Raw genomic sequence first — 20,988 nt, 5'->3', positions numbered from 1 at the left:
GCTCAGCGCTCTGTGATAACCTGGAGGGGTCGGGTGGGGTAGGCTCAAAAGGGAGGGGCGCACACACACACACGCGCACACACACACACGCACACACACACACACACACGAGCGCACACACACAGACAGCTGATTCATGCTATTGTACAGCAGAAACTAACAGAACATTGTAAAGCAAGTATCCTCCAATAAAAAAATTATGCATGACAATAAGGACATATGGGGATGCTGTGGGTAGGGTTTTGTATGCAGAGAAGGAGTCAGGACCTGAAGTGCTGGGCATTACACCAGGACCCCTGAGTGGGACCCAAGGCCTGCCGAGGACCAGGATCTAAAGAGCCCTGGACACTCACTGGGAGACAGGCTGCCCCCTGAGAGAGACGCCCTGGGGATACAGTGGTGACAAGACACACAAAACCAGGCCGGAAGCCCCTCACAGTCAGCCTGGGGGGATTCAGCCAGGGGACAGGATTTTCTTTAATGATCCAACTTCCTTTCTGCCGCACAGGCTTTGTTTTATCCGCACATGGTATTACTTGGCTGGGCTTCCACTGCCCTGCTTGTGTGGTTTGCTCTATAGGCTGCAGGCGGAGAGCTACCGTCCCGTTGCAACTCCTTAAGTGATGCTTCTGGAATCGTCACTGCTTGAGGTTCCACCAAAAAACAGACCCTGAAAATCCTAAAGGCAAAAGCCTGGGGACAATTCAGTGTAGAGGAGTGGTCCTCAACACTTGCAGTGTATCAAAGCTGCCTGAGAAGACTTTACAGTTAAATCAAGTCCCATCCTAGACATTGGGCTTCACTTAATCACAGGTGGGATACAAGTCCATGACTTTTTTTTAATTAAAAAAATTTTTTTGGCCATGCCACATGGGTTGCAGGATCCTAGCTCCCTGACCAGAGATGGAATCCTTGTGCCTTGCGGTGGAAGTGCAGAGTTCTAGCACTGAACCACCAAAAAGTGAAAGTGTGAAAGATTCAGTTGCTCAGTCGTGTCTGACTCTTTGTGACCCCATGGACTGTAGCCCGCAGGCTCCTCTGTCCATGGAATTCTCCAGGCAAGAATACTGGAGTGGGTAGCCGTTCCCTTCTCCAGGAGATCTTCCCTACCCAGGCATTGAACCTGGGTCTCCTGCATTGCAGGTGGATTCTTTACTGTCTGAGCCACTAGGGAACTGCCAGGACATCTCCTAAGTTTGCTACATTTTAAAAGCTCTGCTGGTTTTAAATCGGCAGCCAGGGTAGACAACCACAGGTTCAGAAGAACCTGCCACACATCTAAGTATGTTTTCCACACGACAAAGTGATGTCATGTTTCCCAGCACTGATTTCCAGTAAGACTCCTTAGCACAGGGTTCACCACGGACCCCTCCCTACAGAATTCAGTACACATGCCAAACGCTTCTGTGACAAGACCTGACATTTTCAGAATCGCTGGAGAGGACAATTGAATTCATCACTGATGGTGGCTTTTTTTTCTTGCCCCCAATTTCCTTGTTAATTTACCTGTCATTGTCCTACTAAGTGAACAGGAAGATTGCTTTGTTCACGGGGTGACACGGTTGTTTAGGGTGGATCTGACTGAAATGGGCTTGTCCAGTGCACATAAGAGAAAGGACAATGACTCATCATCTCTTCTCTGACATGACACACTTAAGGCTATTTTAGCAATGAAGGTCTTGATTCTGACAACTCTCCAGGGCATCAACACATGAACCTAACTGGGTTTTAGCACAAAAAATAATTCCTATCAAGAATCTTTTTATCCCCAATCCTTCCTTTCATATTTTCTCCCTCTTGGGCTTTACATTTTTTTTTTTTAATATACTTTGTTGAGTTTTCCCTGGTGATCCAGTGGTTAAGACTTCACCATTCCAATGCAGGGGATGTGGGTTCGATCCCTTATCAGGGAACTGGGATCCCACATGCTGTGTGGCATGGCCAAAAAAAGTATTTTGCTTAATAGATAACACAGGAGTGATTCATTTTCCCCTCCTATAACTGCATATCTATTTAGGATTAGCCACACTCATACTTGTTATGAGTTTCCACCCTCTATGGCTGTCTGGCCGACCAGAAGCAGACAGTGTGTGATTTACTAACTCTGGATGTCTTGCCTTGAGTGAAAGAGTTAACGTTTTGCATGACTTTATTGAAATTCTGCTTTACAGACCCTATTCCGTCCTCTGAAAGTGAAAGTTGCTCATTTGTGTCCAACTCTTTTCGACCCCATGGACTATATAGTCCATGGAATTTTGTGGACCAGAATACTGGAGTGGGTAGCCGTTCCCTTCTCCAGGGGATCTTCCCAACCCAGGGATCAAACCCAGGTCTCCCACATTGTAGGCAGATTCTTTACCAGCTGTGCCACAAAGGAAGCCCAAGATACTGGAGTGGGGGGCCTATTGCTTCTCCAGTGTATCTTCCTGACCCAGGAATTGAACCAGGGTCTGCTGCATTGCAGGTGGATTCTTTACCGACTGAGCTAACAGGGAAGCCCCTTCCTTCCTCTGAGGATTTTTTTTTTTAATTTTATTTTTAAACTTTACATAATTGTATTAGTTTTGCCAAATATCATAATTGGTGATCACAGGCCTATAGTGGTGAATTCCAGTTTTAAGAGTTCAGAGGAACCATGGCAGGTCCATTCATAAAGCCACATGGCAACTAGTTTGGGCCAGAAACAGAAGACTGATACAACACTGAAAATACTGTCTTTGTTTCTTAAACGAAATCAATCTGGATGGCTAACACCGTAGAACATGGGTCCATAATGCACCCTGTAGCTGGAGTCTGTCTTCCAAGTTCAAAACTTAACTCAGGTTGAAATAGAGGTCAGGGAACCCATCTCATTCCCCCACCTTTGGCATTTAGAAGAGAGCAGTGGGTTAACTCAGTCATAGAGAGTAAAGTGCCCGGTCTAGCAGAATTTTCTGGGTAAGTAGGTTCATGTAGACAATTCTAAATGGTGATAAATGACAAAGTCAAGAACACAGAAGTGAAAGCTACATGGGCCCAATTAGAGGTTGGGCCAGAGCCTAGACCAAGCTGAAGGCCCAAAGATCAAGCTGTGATTCCCAGCATGAGATAAATTATATTTTATAAACCATGCAAAGCAAAACTATCTACTGAGGAACATCTGATTAGGAAGACTCTGATTCTAAAGTCTTTGTTTTTTTATTTTGGCTGTGCTGGGTCTTCACTGTGGGGCACAGGCTTCTTTCTGAGTGTGGCATGCAGGCTTAGTTGCCTCGTGGCATGTAGGATCTTAGTTCCCTGACCAGGGACTGAACCTGTGTCCCTTGCATTGGAAGGATGATTCTTAACCACTGAACCACCAGGGAAGTCTCGTGAAGGCTTTTTTGAAACACAGATTCTAGTTTTCATTTTCTGTCTCTTTCAGTCCTTTGCTTTCAGTTCTACTACTATTCCAGTAGTCATGTATGGATGTGAGAGTTGGACTATAAAGAAGGCTGAGCTCTGAAGAATTGATGCTTTCGAACTTTGGTGCTGGAGAAGACTCGAGAATTCCTTAAACAGCAAGGAGATCAAACCAGTCAATCCTAAAGGAAATCAATCCAGGATATTCATTGGAAGGACTGATGCTAAAACTGAAGCTTCAATACTTTGGTCTCCTGATGCAAAAACTGGCTCATTGGAGAAGACCCTGATGCTGGGAAAGACTGAGGGCAGGAGGAGAAGGGGGCAGCAGAGGATGAGATGGTTGGATGGCATCACTGACTCAATGGACATGAGCTTGAGCGAACTCTGGTGGTTGATGAAGGACAGGAAGTCTGGTGTGCTGCAGTCCATGGGGTCACAAAGGGTCAGAAAAGACTTTGCAACTGAATTGAACGAACAATATCCTGCTATAAAAGCTCCCCCCTTTGCCCTGCCTCCCCTACTGATTCTGGCTGTGGAATAGATTTTGGTCCTTGTCTTTGAAGAAACAGTTCAACAAAGAGACAAAATTTATTGGAAGCACAGTATGTATGGAAAGCACATGGGGGAACCTGGAGTAAGCTTGCACAATAGAAAGTTGCTTATTGGGGCAGTTTTCCAGGTTGTCTCTGGCTAATCTCGCTTGTGCCCAACTCTGGTCTTTCAAAGGGCAGCAGGATGCCAGCTTCAGGTGTTCAGCCTGGGGCTTATCTAACTCCTACCTCATGACCAGAAATCAATATAAACATGAAACAGTCATGAAAGCTGGTGTGTTCAAGGAAGAAAGTGAGAGATTTAAAAGAACAGTGAAATCTACAGATTCCATTTACTGCACTTGTATTGCCAGACAGGAAAAGGAAAGGAATGTGGAGAAGAGAGGCACCCAGTGTGTCTCATGAAAGATACAGAAATACACCCTAGCTCTGTCTGCTCCCAGGTTCCCAATAACCTATGCTTAGTTTACGTTTGGAAGCTTCCAGTTTAGACTCCAATCCTATCTTTGATGCTTCTGAAGTTGGCTGAAACGTTACTATGGTGCCTACTGGTTATTTGATTCAAGGCTGCCATTCAATACACCCCCAGTAAACTCAATGAAGCCAAGGCCCTTGTCTGATTTTGCTCCTCACAATACCTGGCTCAGCAGAGAAGGGGAAGGCCTGTGACAGCTGTGTGGGTGGAGATGGGGAATGGGATCCAGCCCCAGGTAGAGGGTTGGCCATCGCTCACAGTAACAGGAGAAAAGGCAGAACATTCAGGCAAATAAGCAAGGGGGTGGGTGTGCGGCTGGTGGGAACACCTGGATAGTCTCCTCTGCTTGCTTCGTTTTCTCAAAGCAACAGGAAGCCAGTTCACCAGGAAGCTCGAGAGGAGAAGGGTTTGATGAGAAAGGAGATGCTGTGAAAGCCTTTTAGAAGAGTAGAAAAGTGGATGTAAGAGGCACACAGAACATGACTCCTGGGCAGCACCGAGGGCCAGCTCGTCGTGAATTCAGGGGGAGACTCGTCAGCAGGGGTGTGACCAAATTCAGCTACAGACACAGGTGTAGGAACGGAGAGCTGAGGTTGTGTGGACTAAGTATGATAAATATGTACTGAATCAGATCGAACTGAATGGAACTTACATCCTGTCACCACAGAGGCTTGAGAAGCCAGTGTTCTCTTAGGATCCACCCGCCTGTCCCACCCAGCTTTCAGTTTCATCATCTTTAAGGAAAAGATCCACAAAACCCAGAATTCTGAAATACTCACCGCCCTTCGAATCTGTGTTTTAAAAAATCGAACAGTGCTTTTTGCATCATATCTGTGACCTGCAATTGAGCAAGCAATAAGACATGAAAAAAACATTACTAATTATGATAAAACAGTCTTATTCCTCTTAATGTTAAAAATCCAGGCGTCCCATTGGGAAAAAGTAGCATGTGAGGGTCGCTCCCTTTTTCTGTGGCTGAGCTTTGATATATTAACAATGAAAAAAGACAAAGTTCCCCAAACTCACTCTTGGAGGGACTGTTAACAACATTGCAAGGGGCCTCCATCATTCTCCATTTGACACTCTCTCCCCAGAGTCAACTGTGGCATGCATACATCTCCAAGGCAACAAAACGGAACAGAACTGTAGCAATGTACCCCGTGGCTTGAAAACAACGTGCTTTGCTGCCACCAGCTTTTTTCCCAGTTCAAGAGTCAGGAGAGGGAGGTGTGCAAGGTCAGGTCAGCATGCAAGGTCAAGGATGTGCCAGAGGGCAGCTACCTACCTCATACCCCTTCAGAGAGGGGCCCACCAGGACCACAGGTCGCATAGAAGGGACCACATCATACGGAGGGGTGTGCTCTGTCTGCAGAGAGAGGAGACGCCTTCAGATGGTTAAAAGGCAGAGGGAACTCAAATATATAAGGCACAAACTGTTCTTTCTCAACTCTGTGATACCAGGCACTAACTTCCCAGACACTGCCATTCTTTTTGCACTGGCTTCTTTTTCTAAATAAACCCAACCCAAGACTGGGTGGTTTTATTTCCTTCATGTTTCAAAGTGACTGAGTTGTCTACAGTTTTCTGGCTCTCCTCAAATGCTCCTGATGTTCCTAATGCAGGAGGGGCTGCTTTTGAACAAAAAAAACTAGTTAGAACAGACAAAAACATGCCTCATGCAGGAGAGGTGCTTTTAAAAGCTTGACCGGAGGTTAATACTGCTTTTCAGATGCATTTGAGTTTTCTCAAGAGTGGAATGATCAGACCTCATGTGGTTAATGACAAAGAAAAGAAAGGTCTTTGGGTCTTAGATGTTGGTCTTACCTGGATAAAACCTTGGTCTTTTGTGACCAAATACTCGACAGTTTCTGTTTTGCTGTGAGAGTTTGGAGGAGCCTGCATGCTTGTTTCAGTAAATGGAATCATGATCACTCTTCACAGCTGATGGATTTATATGTTTAGATTTTTGGTTTCTATCCTTTGGAACTTAAACACTTATAATGTCAGGTTTATGGGTCTTGGAGGGAAGCTGCTTCTGATGCGTTAAAATGCCCGAGCAGGCCTCCATGGCCTCACAAGGCTCACTGTCCTCCTGCAGTTCTCATGTGCTTCTCAAGAACTGGTTAGGAGGTGTTTCCCTTACATAACTAACTCATTCCCTCCCACAAGAATTTCTTTCTTTTTTAGAAGAGCAGGGGGAGGACCTAACTTTGTAGCCATTTCTAAAACTTGCAACAATTTTCAGCTCTTCTGCTTCTAATACAATAATGACAAAAAAGATTTTCCCCCAAATTAGATAACTTATTTTTTTAAAGATCTTAAAATTGGCTATTTTAATAGAGGAAAATGTTAAAGTGACTGGGGAAAAAAATGACTTCTTTAATGTAGAAGACAACTATGGCCTAAGACACAGATAAACAAATCATGCTGGCAGGAGTCTTCCTGCACTGAGGAGTGTCTGAAAAATACATATATGTTAAGAATCACCCAGACCAAAAGAAAAATCTTCTCTGAACTACTGGAAGAATTTTGTCAACTTATTGCAAGCGTGAATGCCATTTTTGCATCAGGCTGTCGTTCAAGAACACATTACTGTTGCTTAAGATGGCCCTTTACCAACTTTCTGACTTGGATCGAATTTACTTTGCTTGGGGCATGGCGAGGGGATGAAAAAGCATTTCAAATTCAAAAGTTTCCACTGGAGTTTTGCCCATAGTCATGGACGATAGAATCGGAGGGGAGAAGATATGACTGTGTCTGTGCCGTCTCAAATTTTACTGCTGAAAGCTTTATCTAGTGCTCAAAATGAATTTTAATAGATACAATCAAGGTAGAATACATTTTTAAACAGAAAAAAAACCAACCAACCAACAAACCCAAGACAAACATAATACAGTGACAGCACAAAGGCCACACAAGCATCACTCTAAAAGCAACCTAAAACATGGAAAACAGTCTTACTGCATCTCAGGTTGTTTTTTTTTTTTTTGGTTTTGAAAAGTCTATATTGAAGCTGACCACATCATTAACAACATAAGAAGAATGAATACCTGTGCCGAAGGCATCATAAGCATATTCATGAGATTATGACATGAAATTAATTCAGCAAAATTATTCAGTTATTGCATTTATACCACCTGGGATCAGATTGAAAACATTTAGAAGCCAAGTCCTTATAACTATGCGGTCTAAGAATACCTTTTCCATCATTATAATTAGGAATATCAGTTGCATGCATTTTAGCTTCCAAGAAATTTTATTTCAAGTCTTTAAATATTCAGTGGCCCAGTATTAGATGGGTCTTGGGTTCCTTTGATTTGTGACTGCCAACTATTAATAGCAATGCTGCTAATCAATCAGCTTCTTCATCAGTAGGGTAGCTACAGAAATTACCTTATTTGATGGAATATTGGAACTTTATACCCTATGAATCAGGACACCATCCTTTTTTATCTGTCCTCTCCTGCTAAGTGTAATTTGTTCAAATTATTTAGTGGAAGAATTACAATAAACATTTTTCATGTTTTGGAATTTAGGAGTCCGCAAACTTCAGAAAAACCTATCAATAAACACGGTTTTCATTCGTGTTCCTGTTGGGTAAAGCTCGGAGCAGCTGAGCAATGCTGAATTTTTAGGTTTCTGCTGCTCTGAACCCTGTTGAGTCACCTGGCTCTAAGTTTTAGCGGTGACAAGAAGGAAGGACCAGAGAAATGGACCCACTGTCGTGGATGGATAGTTGGCTGTGGCTTTTGGTGGTCACACAAAAATCCAGGGGTTTTAATTTTTGCTTGGAGTATCTCGGTCTTCCACAATGAAAGCAAACACAATTTATTTTTTAAAACAAAACAAAACAAAACATAGTTCAGCATCTGACACCTCATTGATGACTCAGTTCCTCCACAGGGCAGAATCCTACTGTACAGAAGAGAAGGGCTCAGGGTGTGGAGAGCTGGAGGCAGAGGAGGTTCGACTCCATGCCCACGTATGTCGTGAGAGGTTGTGCTGGACTTGCTGACATTAGAAAGAATGACTCTAAAGACAGCACAGCACAACAGGCGGTGGACAGTGGTATATAAAAGAAAGAAAGGAGTGGGGATTGTGGACGGGGAGATTATCCTCAAAAAATAATGCTTCAGAGCTACAAAATGTGCTTGGAAGAAACAGATTTTGGAGTCAAGAGAGCTCAGCAGTACCCTAGTTTCCAGTCAGGGAACCAAGAGGATCACTGGGTAGCATCTTGGCTGGCCAGTGGCAAAGGCTGTACGCACAGCCACCATGTCACCGTCCGATGGGTGGGATGCTGAGATCTGAGTGACGGAGGAGGCAAGAACATGGGGAGAGGATTTATATATGACAATAGGAAGAACTCACAGTAGACCGCCAAAACAAGCCTGCAGTTTTCCACTGGTCTTGTTCATCTGCAGATTTTGCACCTAGTGGATTAGAAGTTTAAATAACTGACTAAATTAAAAATTGAAGAATTGAAAAAAAAATTTTTTTTTTTTAGTACAAGCTATGTATCTGGATATCATAAATCAGAATCTAATAATGGTTTTTCATATGCTTGATTATCAGTTAAATTTCCGGAGGAAAGAAAGTGATAGAGACAGAAGCATGCACGAGAGAGGTGCATTACAAATGGAGTCTTCAGCATTGGACGTTCCTAGAATGTTGGAACGAATGCCCTTGGTGGTAGCTGTTATTCCATCAAAAAGGCTAGGTACTGTAATGGTGCTTCCACAGGTCACTCACTGAATTTAGCTGGTCTGAATGGACTCAATTAGCTGCTTGATACATTCTTTTCTTAGGACAGAAATGATCGTGTTGAATATTAACTGTGGGACTGAATGCTAATGATGCCAGGGGCAGGATAAACACAGCTTATGTCAATGTGAACTTACCGATTTCTGCTTCTGCTTAGCTACAGCAGCATGGAAAAGAAACAAAGAATAACAAAGCATGCATGTTATTGGCTTTATCAAGGACGCAGACAGTCCACAGGACTAGAAATGTGACGCAGTGCAGTTGAGCGCGTGGACAGACGCAAGCTTGGAAGTTCATGTTACCTTCTTAAAGAAGGGCATTCTTTTCTCTTTGGAGTGGGGTGACGTTACACTGTTTGCACTGGGTTTAGGGGAGCGGTGGTTTGCTGGAATATCATTGTCTTCTGCATCTAAGCCAGTAGCATCTATGTCTATAGCTATATACAGACAAACAATTCAAAAATCATCAGGTAGACGGGAGAGGAAAAATTGGTTATCAAAAAAATAAAATGAAAAGCAAACAAAACTAATCACAGTCAAAGATCTATCACACAGTGCTAAGCACAGTCAACAAAGTAAAGTTTCAAGGTCAAACACATAAAGAATGTCATCAAATTAAAGATCCTCTCATAATATCTGTGTGCTTGGATACATTGGTTTCACACTCAATCTATTGAATAAGATTTTGTTTTTAGAGAAACAAGTTTTTTAATTTGTAGTTTCAAATATAATATTGATATTTTCCAAATCAGCTGTCAGGACAGAAAACCTTCAATTTCTTCTTGAGCTTGGTTGAACATAAGGGCAGTGTGAAATGGTTCACTGAAATTATAAAAGGCATGTGAGGGACAGAGAGAACAGAAAATCCTAAATCCAGTGACATAAAGAAGTTATACACAAGACAAATGACTCTAGAGGGTCCCAGGATGGACCAGATGGAAATGATTTCACCATGATCTGGGCACTCTTGAGGCAGGTCTGATGGAAAACTAATTAGAAGCCACTGGATGTGATGACCTCCAAATGAATCTTATACAACAGCCTAAATAGCCTCCTGATGATTTTATATAAATTCGCTGGATTTACATGAGAGGCAGCAGCAGAAGGGCAGTAAAACCCAAGGGATTATACCACTGATCTCCTCATCTGGAGAATGAGGGGTTTAGGTCTGTGGTTTGACATGCTTTCACCTTTTAAACTCATTGGCTCTGAAAACAGAGCACTGAAAAATTAACATCTTCAATGAAAAAGATTCATCATCTCCCTATGAGGTTTATACAATGCATCCACATGCAATCACTACAGAATTTGATCCATGGTAGAAACCAGAGCTGGAAAGTATTTGCATAATCAACGGCAACTCTCTTATTTCTCAAGACTGAAAAGATAAATTCTCAGAGTTGAAGGGACTTGTTTTTGACAAAAGCTCAGTATCTGCTTCTGCCTCTGTGGCGCTATATGCTCCACCAGGCTGCCTCTCCAGCTAAGATCCTGCAATGATCCTGGTGCTCTCATCCAGTTCCCTAAGCTTCCCGAGTGGGGTCATGTCCTCAAGAGTCAGGATTCAGGAAGACATTATGGAGTTGAGCCCACTAGAAAATTATTCTGTCCTTTAGATGGGATCAAGTAGAAGAAGAAAAGAAGAAATCAACTTGTCCCAGGAAAACCTCATATTACTTATGTCACTTTCTCTCTCTTTTCATGTCGTTCTCTTAACATAAACCACAGTCCATTCAGATTTAAGGACCAAATTACTCTTGTGAAAGGACAGACAGCTTGGTGTTTCAACACCGTAGCTTCCATGCCCTGTGAAACACTGGCTGCCCTGGCTCACGACAGGCATCGTGAACCTTTCCAAATGACCGGAGATCATCCGAAAGCCGTCACGTTATTTTTCAATGTTGAAGTTATTATGGATGTTAGATGATTCACTCAGCCTTTCAAAAATGAGCTGTCTTGTTGAATTGTTCCTCTTTATTTGATTAGGTCGAAATACTAGGATGGAGCAAACACCTGGCAGTTAGCACAGTGTTGCAAATATCAGCTCTTGCGTGCATAAAGCTGAGGTCGGGTGCTCTTTCTCCATGAGTCATAATGGTCTGAATTAACTCCTGGTAGGTAGTTAGATATGCCCAGTAAATATGTCTTTCTCTTTATCCCATCTGTGCCTTTGGATAAGCTCTAGGATCAGCATGTGTTGTACAACAGAAACATTATGAAACGTGCCCAGTGATTTGAACTAATGCTGACGTGTACACCACCCATTGAGGCTCTTCCTTGAATCTCAGTTTAGGGAGCATGTTATTCGTGTCTTCCTGCATAAGATGGAGAGGGTGTGGGTCAGGTTTTCATTAGTCCCACAGTACAGTGGTCTGCCACCATTTGGGGACCAGGAACCAGTTTTGTGGGAAGACAATTTTTCCATGGACCTGGTCAGGGGAATGGTCTGGGGATAACTGAAGGGCACTGCATTTATTGTGCCCTTTATTTCTATTTTGTGGTAATCTCAAGATATTATGTCTTGACTTTAGGGGTTAGGGTTCACACTCCTATGAGAATCTAATGCCGCTGCTGATCTAACAGGTGGAGCTCAGGTTGTAACGTGAGTGATAGGAAGTAGCTGTAAATACAGATGAAGCTTCGCTGGCTAGCCTGCTGCTCACCTCCCGCAGTACAGCCCAGTTCCTAACTGACTAGGAATCCCTGCTATAGTACGTCTTAATCCAAATCAAGGGCTTCCCAGGTGGCTCAGTGGTGAAGAATCCACCTGCCAATGCAGGAGACACGGGTTCCATCCCTGGGTCAGGAAGATCCCCTGGAGAAGGAAATGGCAACCCGCTCTAGTGTTCTTGCCTGGGAAATCCCATGGATGGAGAAATCTGATGGGCTACAGTCCATGGGGTCACAAGAGAGTCTGACACGACTTAGCAACTAAACAACAGCCACCCAAATCAGTTTCCCTTTTGGTGGTCAATTTCAATATGCTCTACCTTTCTAATCTGTTATTGGACTTATAAAGGCTACATTCAAGGGACAGTACCCTTGACAGCCTCTCTGAAATTGAGGGTACTCAGTGGTCTTTCAGAGTTGACAGGACCTTGGGATGGTAAAGTTCAGGAACTGAATTTTATGATTGGTCCATTGGGTTTTTTATTTAAAGGAAGAATGGCAATGCAGAAAAAGTTGAGCTGAGCCATAGCCCAGATGTTTGGCTACACACACACACACACACACACACACACACACAGCCTGAGTCAGGTTTGCAATTTACCTGCATTTATATAAGGGCTCAAAATCCCAAACTGAAGACTTCACAGTTTTCTAGTCCTGACTTTGGTTAACTTAGATCTAAAAGCATCGACATTTGTCCTGAGACACAGAATTCTAAATCATTTGGCTACTTTCAAAACACATTCAAGAAATTTACTAAAACTTGAGAAGCATGTTTGACTCTTTAAATGAGTCTATATACTTTAATAGGCTCAGATGGTTCTTATTCTGAGAGGTGTGAGATGCTCCTTTTAAATTTCATGCTTGCATCAGCATACCTTGGCAAACATTAGTATTTACTTGGGAAAACTGTCTCCTTTAAAAATAGTTTATTTTTGTCCTCTTCATGAGCATGCTTTAGTTTTAAAAATTATTTTGCTTTTGGCAGAGAGCCTTGGAAATGTTTTTTGAACTCTAAATTCAAATGTAACCTTAGTTGGGTCGAGTTGAGTGATGTGCTAGGGTTGCGCACACGTGTAGGTATACAGTATGCTTTGTGCAACCAGCTACTACCTCGTTCCCCAGGGGTGAGGCGGGAATTTTTTACTTTTTCTTTTTACGTTCATTTATTTTCAGCTGTGCTGGATCTTTGTTGCTGTGGCCTGGGTTTCCTCTAGTTGTGGAGCACAGGGGCTGTTCTCTAGCTGTGGCGTGCGGGCTTCTCACTGTGGTGGCCCTCTTGCCGTGAAGCACGGGCTCTCGGTGCATGGGCTTCTGGAGTTGCGGCTTGCAGGCTCAGTAGTTATGGTGCGTGTGCTTAGTAGACCCGCAGCATGTGGGATCTTCCCACACCCGGGATCAAACCCACGTCCCCTGCAGTGGCAGGTGGATTCTTAACCATCGGACCACCACGGAAGTCTGAGGTGGAAATTTTTCCTTTCCCAAATCCTGGAGACCCTCCAATTATATTTACTTGGGGCAAGTGCTTCTATTCTTTGGTCTTATAATGGGTGAGCTTACTTGTAGACAGGGCCTTGGGAAACAAAAGACGATTAATCATTGGAGGCCAATCCACATTTGATAGGTTCAACAGGTTTCCCTGGAACCTCTTTATAGAAGATTGGGGGAACTGCTCTGTAGAATTTTCTTAGGTTTTTCTATTAGGTAAATTGTAGTATTGATACAAAAACACAGCAGGAGCCTAACGTACTTAGTAGGGCTTCACTGGTGGCTCACGGGTAGAGAATCCACCTGCCAATGGGGGAGATGCAGGAGACATGGGTTCAATCTCTGGGTCGGGAAGATCCAACTGAGAAGGAAACGGCAACCTGCTCCAGTATTCTTGCCTGGGAAATCCATGGACAGAGAAGCCTGGAAGGTTACATTCCATGGGGTCTCAAAGAGTCAGACACGACTTGAGAGACTGAGCACTCACATGCCTACAATGCATCTATTACATATTTTGTAGGTGGTTAATATTTCTAGTTCACTTAGTCACAGGGTGGTTTGCACTTGGTATTCAGAAAAGTGATTCCAAATTATAAAACTGTCTCTGCATAAAACTTGGGTGAAGTTAAAAATCTCTTTCTTTTCTTTACACTGTTTTTTTTTTTTAACCAAATAAAAATGTCAGCACTTGCATGTTGTAAGGTGATGATGATGAAGAGATTGTTTTTCAAAAATTATCCATGTGTTAAAGAATATAATTTGTACTTTTCTCTTTTTAAAATTGAAGTATAGTTGATTTAACATATCATGTTAATTTCTCCCATACAGCAAAGTGATTCTATAATACATTCTTTTTTACATTCTTTTCCATTATGGGTTCTCACAGGATATTGAATAAAAAATCATCTATATTATATGAAACTCTTAACTGAACTTGATGTTCAGGAATGACTAACGGGCATGGCAGTATTCTCCAGTTTTCCTCCCTGGAGAATCTCATGGACAGAGTTCATAGGATTGCAAAGAGTTGGACATGACTGAAGCAACTTAACACATACGCACATAACATCCAGCTACAGAAATGAAATGTTACTTTCGAAACACACTCACTCATTCTTCAAAATGCATGTTATTAGCTCTCATTATATTGCCAAGATGATGAGAAGGCTACATTTCAATTAAAGGAAACAGAAAACTTCTGGGTTGACAGAAGTGGGGCTGGCAATCTGAGGGCAGGGATGCTATTTAACACAAGGAACTGGCATTTTCCTATTTGAGGAGCTAGTGACAGTTCTCAGGAGTCTCTGAGACAGTTTTGAAGACACAGAGGAAGAGAACAAGGTTTGCACTATAATTGCTGCAACTCCACCCATTTGAGGGGTAGAGAGAAGCCTCCTTTCCATTGGGCACTCAGGGAATATCTAATCACCACCAATCAGGGGAAGACAACCTCACATCATACCTAAAGGGCTCTGATGTTTCATTTCAAACATACTATTTTACTTAACTTAGAATTATAGCTAGTTGTAAGTACTCGACTTTGGAAATCAATATACATTCTAAAACAATTGATTTCTTATTGTGCTCGGACTTTGCTCACTTAACAAATCCTCCAGTTTTAACTAAGAAGCTGGGATGGGTCTATGAAAGCTGCCAACATCGGGGAACAAGGTACAATCATCAGTAACAAGGGGGACCCTTAAGACCTGGCAGTCATGGTGCAATTATACTGTTCCTTCAATTCTCCACAGGGGGCAGAAGTCTCTGTCTTTGACCTCTTCCCACTTATAGCTTCCTAGAAATCACCCAAATGCTCCACTGGCCCATCCTTACCATCTTCCTCTGACTCTCAATTGCATCTCTTAGCAAACTAAGACTCCGATCATAAATTTTCACCCAATTCAACCCATTTGTCTCCTATTGATATAGAACTCCAAGTTCAACACAGAATGGTAGAGTTGCCAGGCTGAGCAAATACAAATTCAGTTAATGAATTGCAGATAGACAAGGAATCATTTTTCAACTATGTCTTGAACAATACTGACTTATACTAAAATAATCAGAAATTCACATTCTTCTTCAGGGCTTTGGGAAGAAAACAGTCATTACTCTTCCTGGAAGTGTTTCCATCTTTTGTTCAGTGTCTCTGTATGTCTTCTCCATGTTCCACGGAGCTTCCTGGGTAGAGTTCACGTCAGACCCATCAATCCATCATCACTTTATCCTTCTTTCTTCACTTTTCTAAACTTTTTAATCCTTCTCTTTTAATTTAACACTGAGGCCAACACCTCCCACGGCACTCTGACGGTGAATGTTCATTCATCTACAGACAATGACAGTGTACCAGGGACCACAGTGTAGAGGGGACTAGAAAGTTAGATCTGCTCATCATCTTCTAAACCGTGAACACACTGACACCATGTCTGGGTTTTTCAAAGGCAGAAAGTTGCCCATATTGTTCCCAACACCACTCTCATTTCTGCTCCCTCTGAACATCTTGAGGGTTAACGAGTGACTCGGTCTATGGACACTCCCACAGCTAGGTAAGACGGAGAAAAGCATGAAATGCAGCGTGCACTGTTTAGCACTTACTACCTACTTACCAGATGATGGAGGTGTAGATTTTCTGGAACTAGGTACTATGTCACCCAAACTGGATGATGAATTTCCTCCTGATTTACTGGAGTAAAGCAAAAGTTTATATTACAACTGACACTTATTTCAGAGATGAAGACATTTGTACTGCTCAATAAACATGATTACTCATTATGTTTTTATTGAACTTTAAATCTGCCTTGCCTCCAAGGAGGCAAAGGGTAATTTCCCAGTGGGTTCCTGAAGTGCTTGAAACATCTGTGTCAAGGTCTCTTGTTTCAGATTCAAGGCTCAATTTGAAAAGGCCCTGAGAGACTGAGGAAAACTAGGGTGCCTGCTGCACCCGTCAAACTCTGCCAGGATCGCAAATAGACTAAGAGCAAAGATTTTCTTTGTTTCTCATTTTCAAGATTCTCGGAAGCAATGCATAGAACCCGCAGGCTAACACCCAAACTTGTTTCTTTTTCATTGGGTTCCTGCTCCTTTTTCTTGTACACCAGAAGCAGCTTGCTTCTTTTTGTGTACCAAGATGTACAGTATTCAAGTGTTCATGAGCAATCTATTAAAAAGAAAACCCAACAACACAGCAATAATAAAATTTGCCAACCTCTAAAACAGTGGTCCTCAACCTTTTTGGCATCAGGGACCAGTTTCATGGAAGACAATTTTTCCAAGGAACAAAGGGTGTGGATTGGTTTTGGATAATTCAAGTGTGTTACATTTACTGAGTTCTTTGAGCAGGAGGTGGAGCTCAGGAGGTAATTCAAGGGATGGGGAGTGGCTGTAAATATAGGTGAAATTTCACTTGTGTGCAGCTCACCTTCTGCTATGGGACCTGGCTCCTGACGGGCCAGGGACTGGTACTGGTTCATGGCCTGGGGGTTGGGGATCCCTTCTCTAAAAGACACCTGAGAGAGCGTGACAGTGTTCCATGATTTAACTCTCAGAGTATACCTCGAACATTTCTCAAACATGGCTAACATGGAGGGTTCAACTTGGCTCATTTAGGAATGATCTGAACTTCAGAACTACCAAATTCTAAAGTTTGATCTGAGACATGCTTTAGTGTCTTAAAAACTTTGGAGTTAATATAAGATCAGTGGCATTGATGTTTTTACCAGTGACCTGCATGCAAAATGATACACTACATGACCCCCTCACAGAGATGGATGGAAAGGAATATTTTAAGAGTGACATGGAATGTCAGCAAGACAATCTTATGGCCAAACGTTTATTATCATTGCCAAGCCCAGGTCTAGTGGGCATAATCTGCTACAGTGTCTGTGTATCCAAGGGTGAGATTTTGTAAATATTTATATATGTTTAATATTTTATGACTATTCAGAAGAAAATATAAATTCCACTAAAATACCAGTGACAGGCTGAATTTCGTTGCTACCATCCTGGCACTTTAATGCGTAAAAAAGACAAACATCAAAAGCTTTAAGCAACCACCAGAAGGCCTCTGTGGCTTTTTAAGGTTCTTAAAAGATACCCCAGCATGTTTAACAAGGACACCAGACACCATGTAAAAGTAGTAAAGAAGTGGTATTTAGAGAAGCCATTTCTGGCAGTTATTTAAAAATACCCATTAGCAAGATCAAAACATTTTCTTCCAGAAGTTTTTTTTTCCCCCTAAACTATTAAGTCTTTGAATTTATTTTACATTCTCTTTGAATTTTCCTAACAAAGTATTATTTGAGTTGTGTAAAACTGTGACAAACAGCGCAGAGAGTCAAAATGTCCAGAATGCAAATTTGCCCTTCACGTTTAATTCCATAAAAATGTCATGTTCTTGAGCCAGGCTCCAATTCTACTGCTTTTGATTTCTGCTGATTTTTTTTTTTTTCACTTACAAATCTGAGTTTTATAATACTGCTGAATTCTAGCTATGCCCTCAAAACAAAAGTATATTTAAAATGTTTGGAGACAAATGTAAAAACCTCTGAATAAGAAAACAAGAAAACAATATTTTCACCTACTTAGGCAAAAAAAGAGAAAAAAAAAAATACTAGTGAATGAAGATGGATGTTCCAAACCACAAAGCATCTTATATTTGACCTGTGTGTGGGCACTCAAAAAAAATTCTTGCCGACACTAAAATATGGTCTTTGACAAAGGATTTTTTGTCCTCATAGAAACAGATAAAACATAAACTTCAGGAAACAAAAGCTTAGCGATTTGCATTAAAGAAAAGACTTGCCTATATCATATCCTCTCACTGGAAGAAGCAAATCGTGTTCCTGTACTTGTCTGCAAGGGGGTCATTTTCACATTTACTCCATATTCGAGGAGCCCTTCTAAAGATTCTGGTGAGGGGCAAACAGCCCTAAGACTCCTAGGAAAAAAGATCATTTGGCCCCAGCTTATTACATAACTCATCTAATTGCTATCTGCAAGGACAATTTTAACTGCTTTCTTACCGAGTTTCTCTTTAAGTGTTAAGCAGTGGGTAGAACTGAAAATTGAGTTTCTTAAGTGAAAGTGAAACTCAGAGACCACAAGAGCTGCTCTTTGCTGGTCTCTGAGACTGTCATTTCTAAAACATCTTCCTACCATGCCAGGCAGCTCCGGATACTGGGATTAGTCACCACGATTGCTTGATGCCAGAGTATTTTCAGCAAGATTAGGGCTTCAGAATTTCCTCTGCACTAAAGCCTGAATTTAATACTCTATGACCTTAGCTCTTTTCTTTCCTTCATGGTAACACTTAATTTGATTCTCTCTTGAAGAGGATGAAAATGAGAGGCTGGGTGATGTTTTTAAAATACAGGATTTGTAATGCTCTCAGTAAACTGTATCACCAGTCTGAACTAAAAGAGCCCGAGAGTTATAAAATACTAGTGAATGGAGATGGGTGTTCCAAACCACAAAGCATCTTCTGTTTGACTTGTTTGTGGGCGCTCAAAAGAAATTCTTGGTGATACTAAAATATGGTCATTGACAATGGATTTTGCATCATTATAGAAACGAATACAATGTAAGTTTTCTAACACAAAATAAAGATTGGAGATTACAGCAACCAACGGTTCATGAATGATAATACAGTCTGAACTCCGACACAAACACTTGATATTTGTCTCCTACCTGGAGTAGAATTTCCCTTGCTTGGCTCTCTGTTCATGCTGTAGCCTCATGTTTTCTAGCTTGACTGGACTTGGAATGAATCCGATTTCACAGCCTTCTTTAACCAATCGTCCTATCCACCAGTCATTGTTAAATTTCTAAACAGAAAATCAAAATTGTTCAGATCAGTGCACAGAAGTTAAATGAATCTTCACATCCTTTATCTTCCCGGTTAACATTTTTCAGGGGAGAGAAGTATTATGGCAATTACAGAGAACTCTGGCTCAAATACCACAAGTCAAGAAACCTGTAGGTTCAGGTGTTGAGTATGCTAAAAATGAAGTATTTTCGGGATGCTCAACAATCCATCTCTGGCTTGACTCTGCCTTCACTTTCCTCACCGTGAGATTTTCTGAATTCCATTGCAGCTGCTGGCACCACGAGGAGGGTAAACTCTTCCTATTCAAAGATTAACAGCTCTTCCTGACAAGAGACCATTAGGAACTAGGGAATGCTACAGAATGTCTTCCTCTTGTATAATCAGAGTAGTTAGAAGTATTATGAGTGAAAAATACTGATGACATTCACCTGAAATATCTGATGTCAGAGCAAAATGTGTCTTTGTTGCAAACAGGTTTATAATGACCACAATCTGGTGTTCACAAGTGATTTCTCGACTTATGTGCATGTTGGTAATTTCTCTCTTGTGCCTGGAGTATTTACCCCATACCTTTAGGATCTGGTTTGATGTCCCTCAAATGCATAGTATTTTTCAAGCCCGTTCTTGAACATTTCTGTCAACTACAAACTGGCAACGGGCACTTGTCATCTATCTCTGCAAGGATTAAATCATGTGCTGTTGCAGCCACTGACCTTCAACACTCCCTTGAAAGGAGTTCAGGGTGGAGGACAGAAATGAGGCACCCTGTGCTTTGAAAAAACTGGCAGAACAGGTCTTCAGATAGATATTTTCAGGAGCTGATTTTATGAGCCTAATTCTTACATCTCCTCATATTTAGGAAAGCACTAAAGCTCTTCCTGATGATGACTGCTCCTCATGACCGGCAGAAACCTTCTGCAAAAATCTGTGCTTGATTGCATGTACTCCTCCTTCACCAAAATCACATAGATACTGGCCTTCTCCCCTGCCTCTTTGGAGCAGTTTCTCAGAGCTATCCAAGGTGCTGTCTCCTGGGCTATAGTCCTCATTTTGGCTCAATCAAAACTTAATTCGTAACTCTTATGTTGTGCTTTTTTTTTTTTTTAAAGTCAGCATTTCAAAGAAGAAAATCCATTCTGTTTTTCTTTTCTTTCTCTAAGTATCAGCCCTTGGGATGGGAGCCTGGATTCACCTAACTTTCTGTTGTAAAGTCAAAGTTAAGGCTTGTTGTACTTCTGAGAATTTTTTCTGTTTTTCCTTCCTAGCCAAGGGACTTCCTTCCCTGGTGGCTCAGATGGTAAAGAATCTGCCTGCGATGCAGGAGACTCAGGTTCAATCCCTGGGTTGGGAAGATCCCCTGGAGAAGGGAATGGCTACTCACTCCAGTATTCCTGCCTAGAGAATCCCATGAACAGAAGAGCCTGGTGGGCTACAGTCCAATGGGGTAACAGTCAGATACGACTGAGCGACTGACACTTTAACTTTTAATTTTTCCTAGCTGAATAGAAATAACAGCTCTTTTGAAAAGTTAAAGAAATGGTAGGCTCTATATTCTCTAGGCTCTTTCAGTGGCAGTCATCACCTCTTTCGCTCATAGCCTTTAGTGCCTGAGCAGTTACATTGACATATGCTCCCTAGGACACACTGTTCCCTAGATGGAAGTGTTCCAATGGTAAATTCCTACAGGTTCAAGAAAGTCTCATGCTCACAGCCTGAGAACATTATGGAGGGGAAATCTCTGGCAGAGCAGGCTTTGATAAATGTTGACTCAAAATAAACCTTAATTAAGAGTGAATTTTTTCCAATTTACAGACTGAGTCATTGTTAACAGAAAGT

At 41.9% G+C, this 20,988-nt stretch overlaps 1 protein-coding gene across 9 annotated transcripts in view; it reads right to left on the bottom strand.

Annotated features, from left to right (window-relative positions):
• CACNB2 (calcium voltage-gated channel auxiliary subunit beta 2) overlaps positions 1–20,988 on the bottom strand; it is a 424,474-nt gene that overhangs the window by 22,411 nt on the left and 381,075 nt on the right. For 6 of the 9 annotated variants that reach the window (XM_061436167.1, XM_061436174.1, XM_061436172.1 and 3 more), the window contains 5 exons: positions 19,014–19,150; positions 15,935–16,011; positions 9,477–9,610; positions 5,696–5,776; positions 5,190–5,248 (listed from right to left, as the gene is read on the bottom strand). In XM_061436167.1, the coding sequence (XP_061292151.1) occupies positions 5,190–5,248; positions 5,696–5,776; positions 9,477–9,610; positions 15,935–16,011; positions 19,014–19,150 (488 nt within the window). Of the gene's footprint in view, positions 1–5,189; positions 5,249–5,695; positions 5,777–8,781; positions 8,844–9,311; positions 9,332–9,476; positions 9,611–15,934; positions 16,012–19,013; positions 19,151–20,988 lie in introns of all 9 variants that reach the window. The other 3 variants (XM_061436168.1, XM_061436173.1, XM_061436175.1) reach the window with 2 other exon arrangements.

The sequence above is a fragment of the Bos javanicus genome, chromosome 13 (assembly GCF_032452875.1).
Source record: "Bos javanicus breed banteng chromosome 13, ARS-OSU_banteng_1.0, whole genome shotgun sequence".
NCBI classification, from domain to species: Eukaryota; Metazoa; Chordata; class Mammalia; order Artiodactyla; family Bovidae; genus Bos; species Bos javanicus.
The sequence above is the reverse complement of the archived record's forward strand: the minus strand, read 5'-3'. Positions and strand labels throughout refer to the sequence as shown.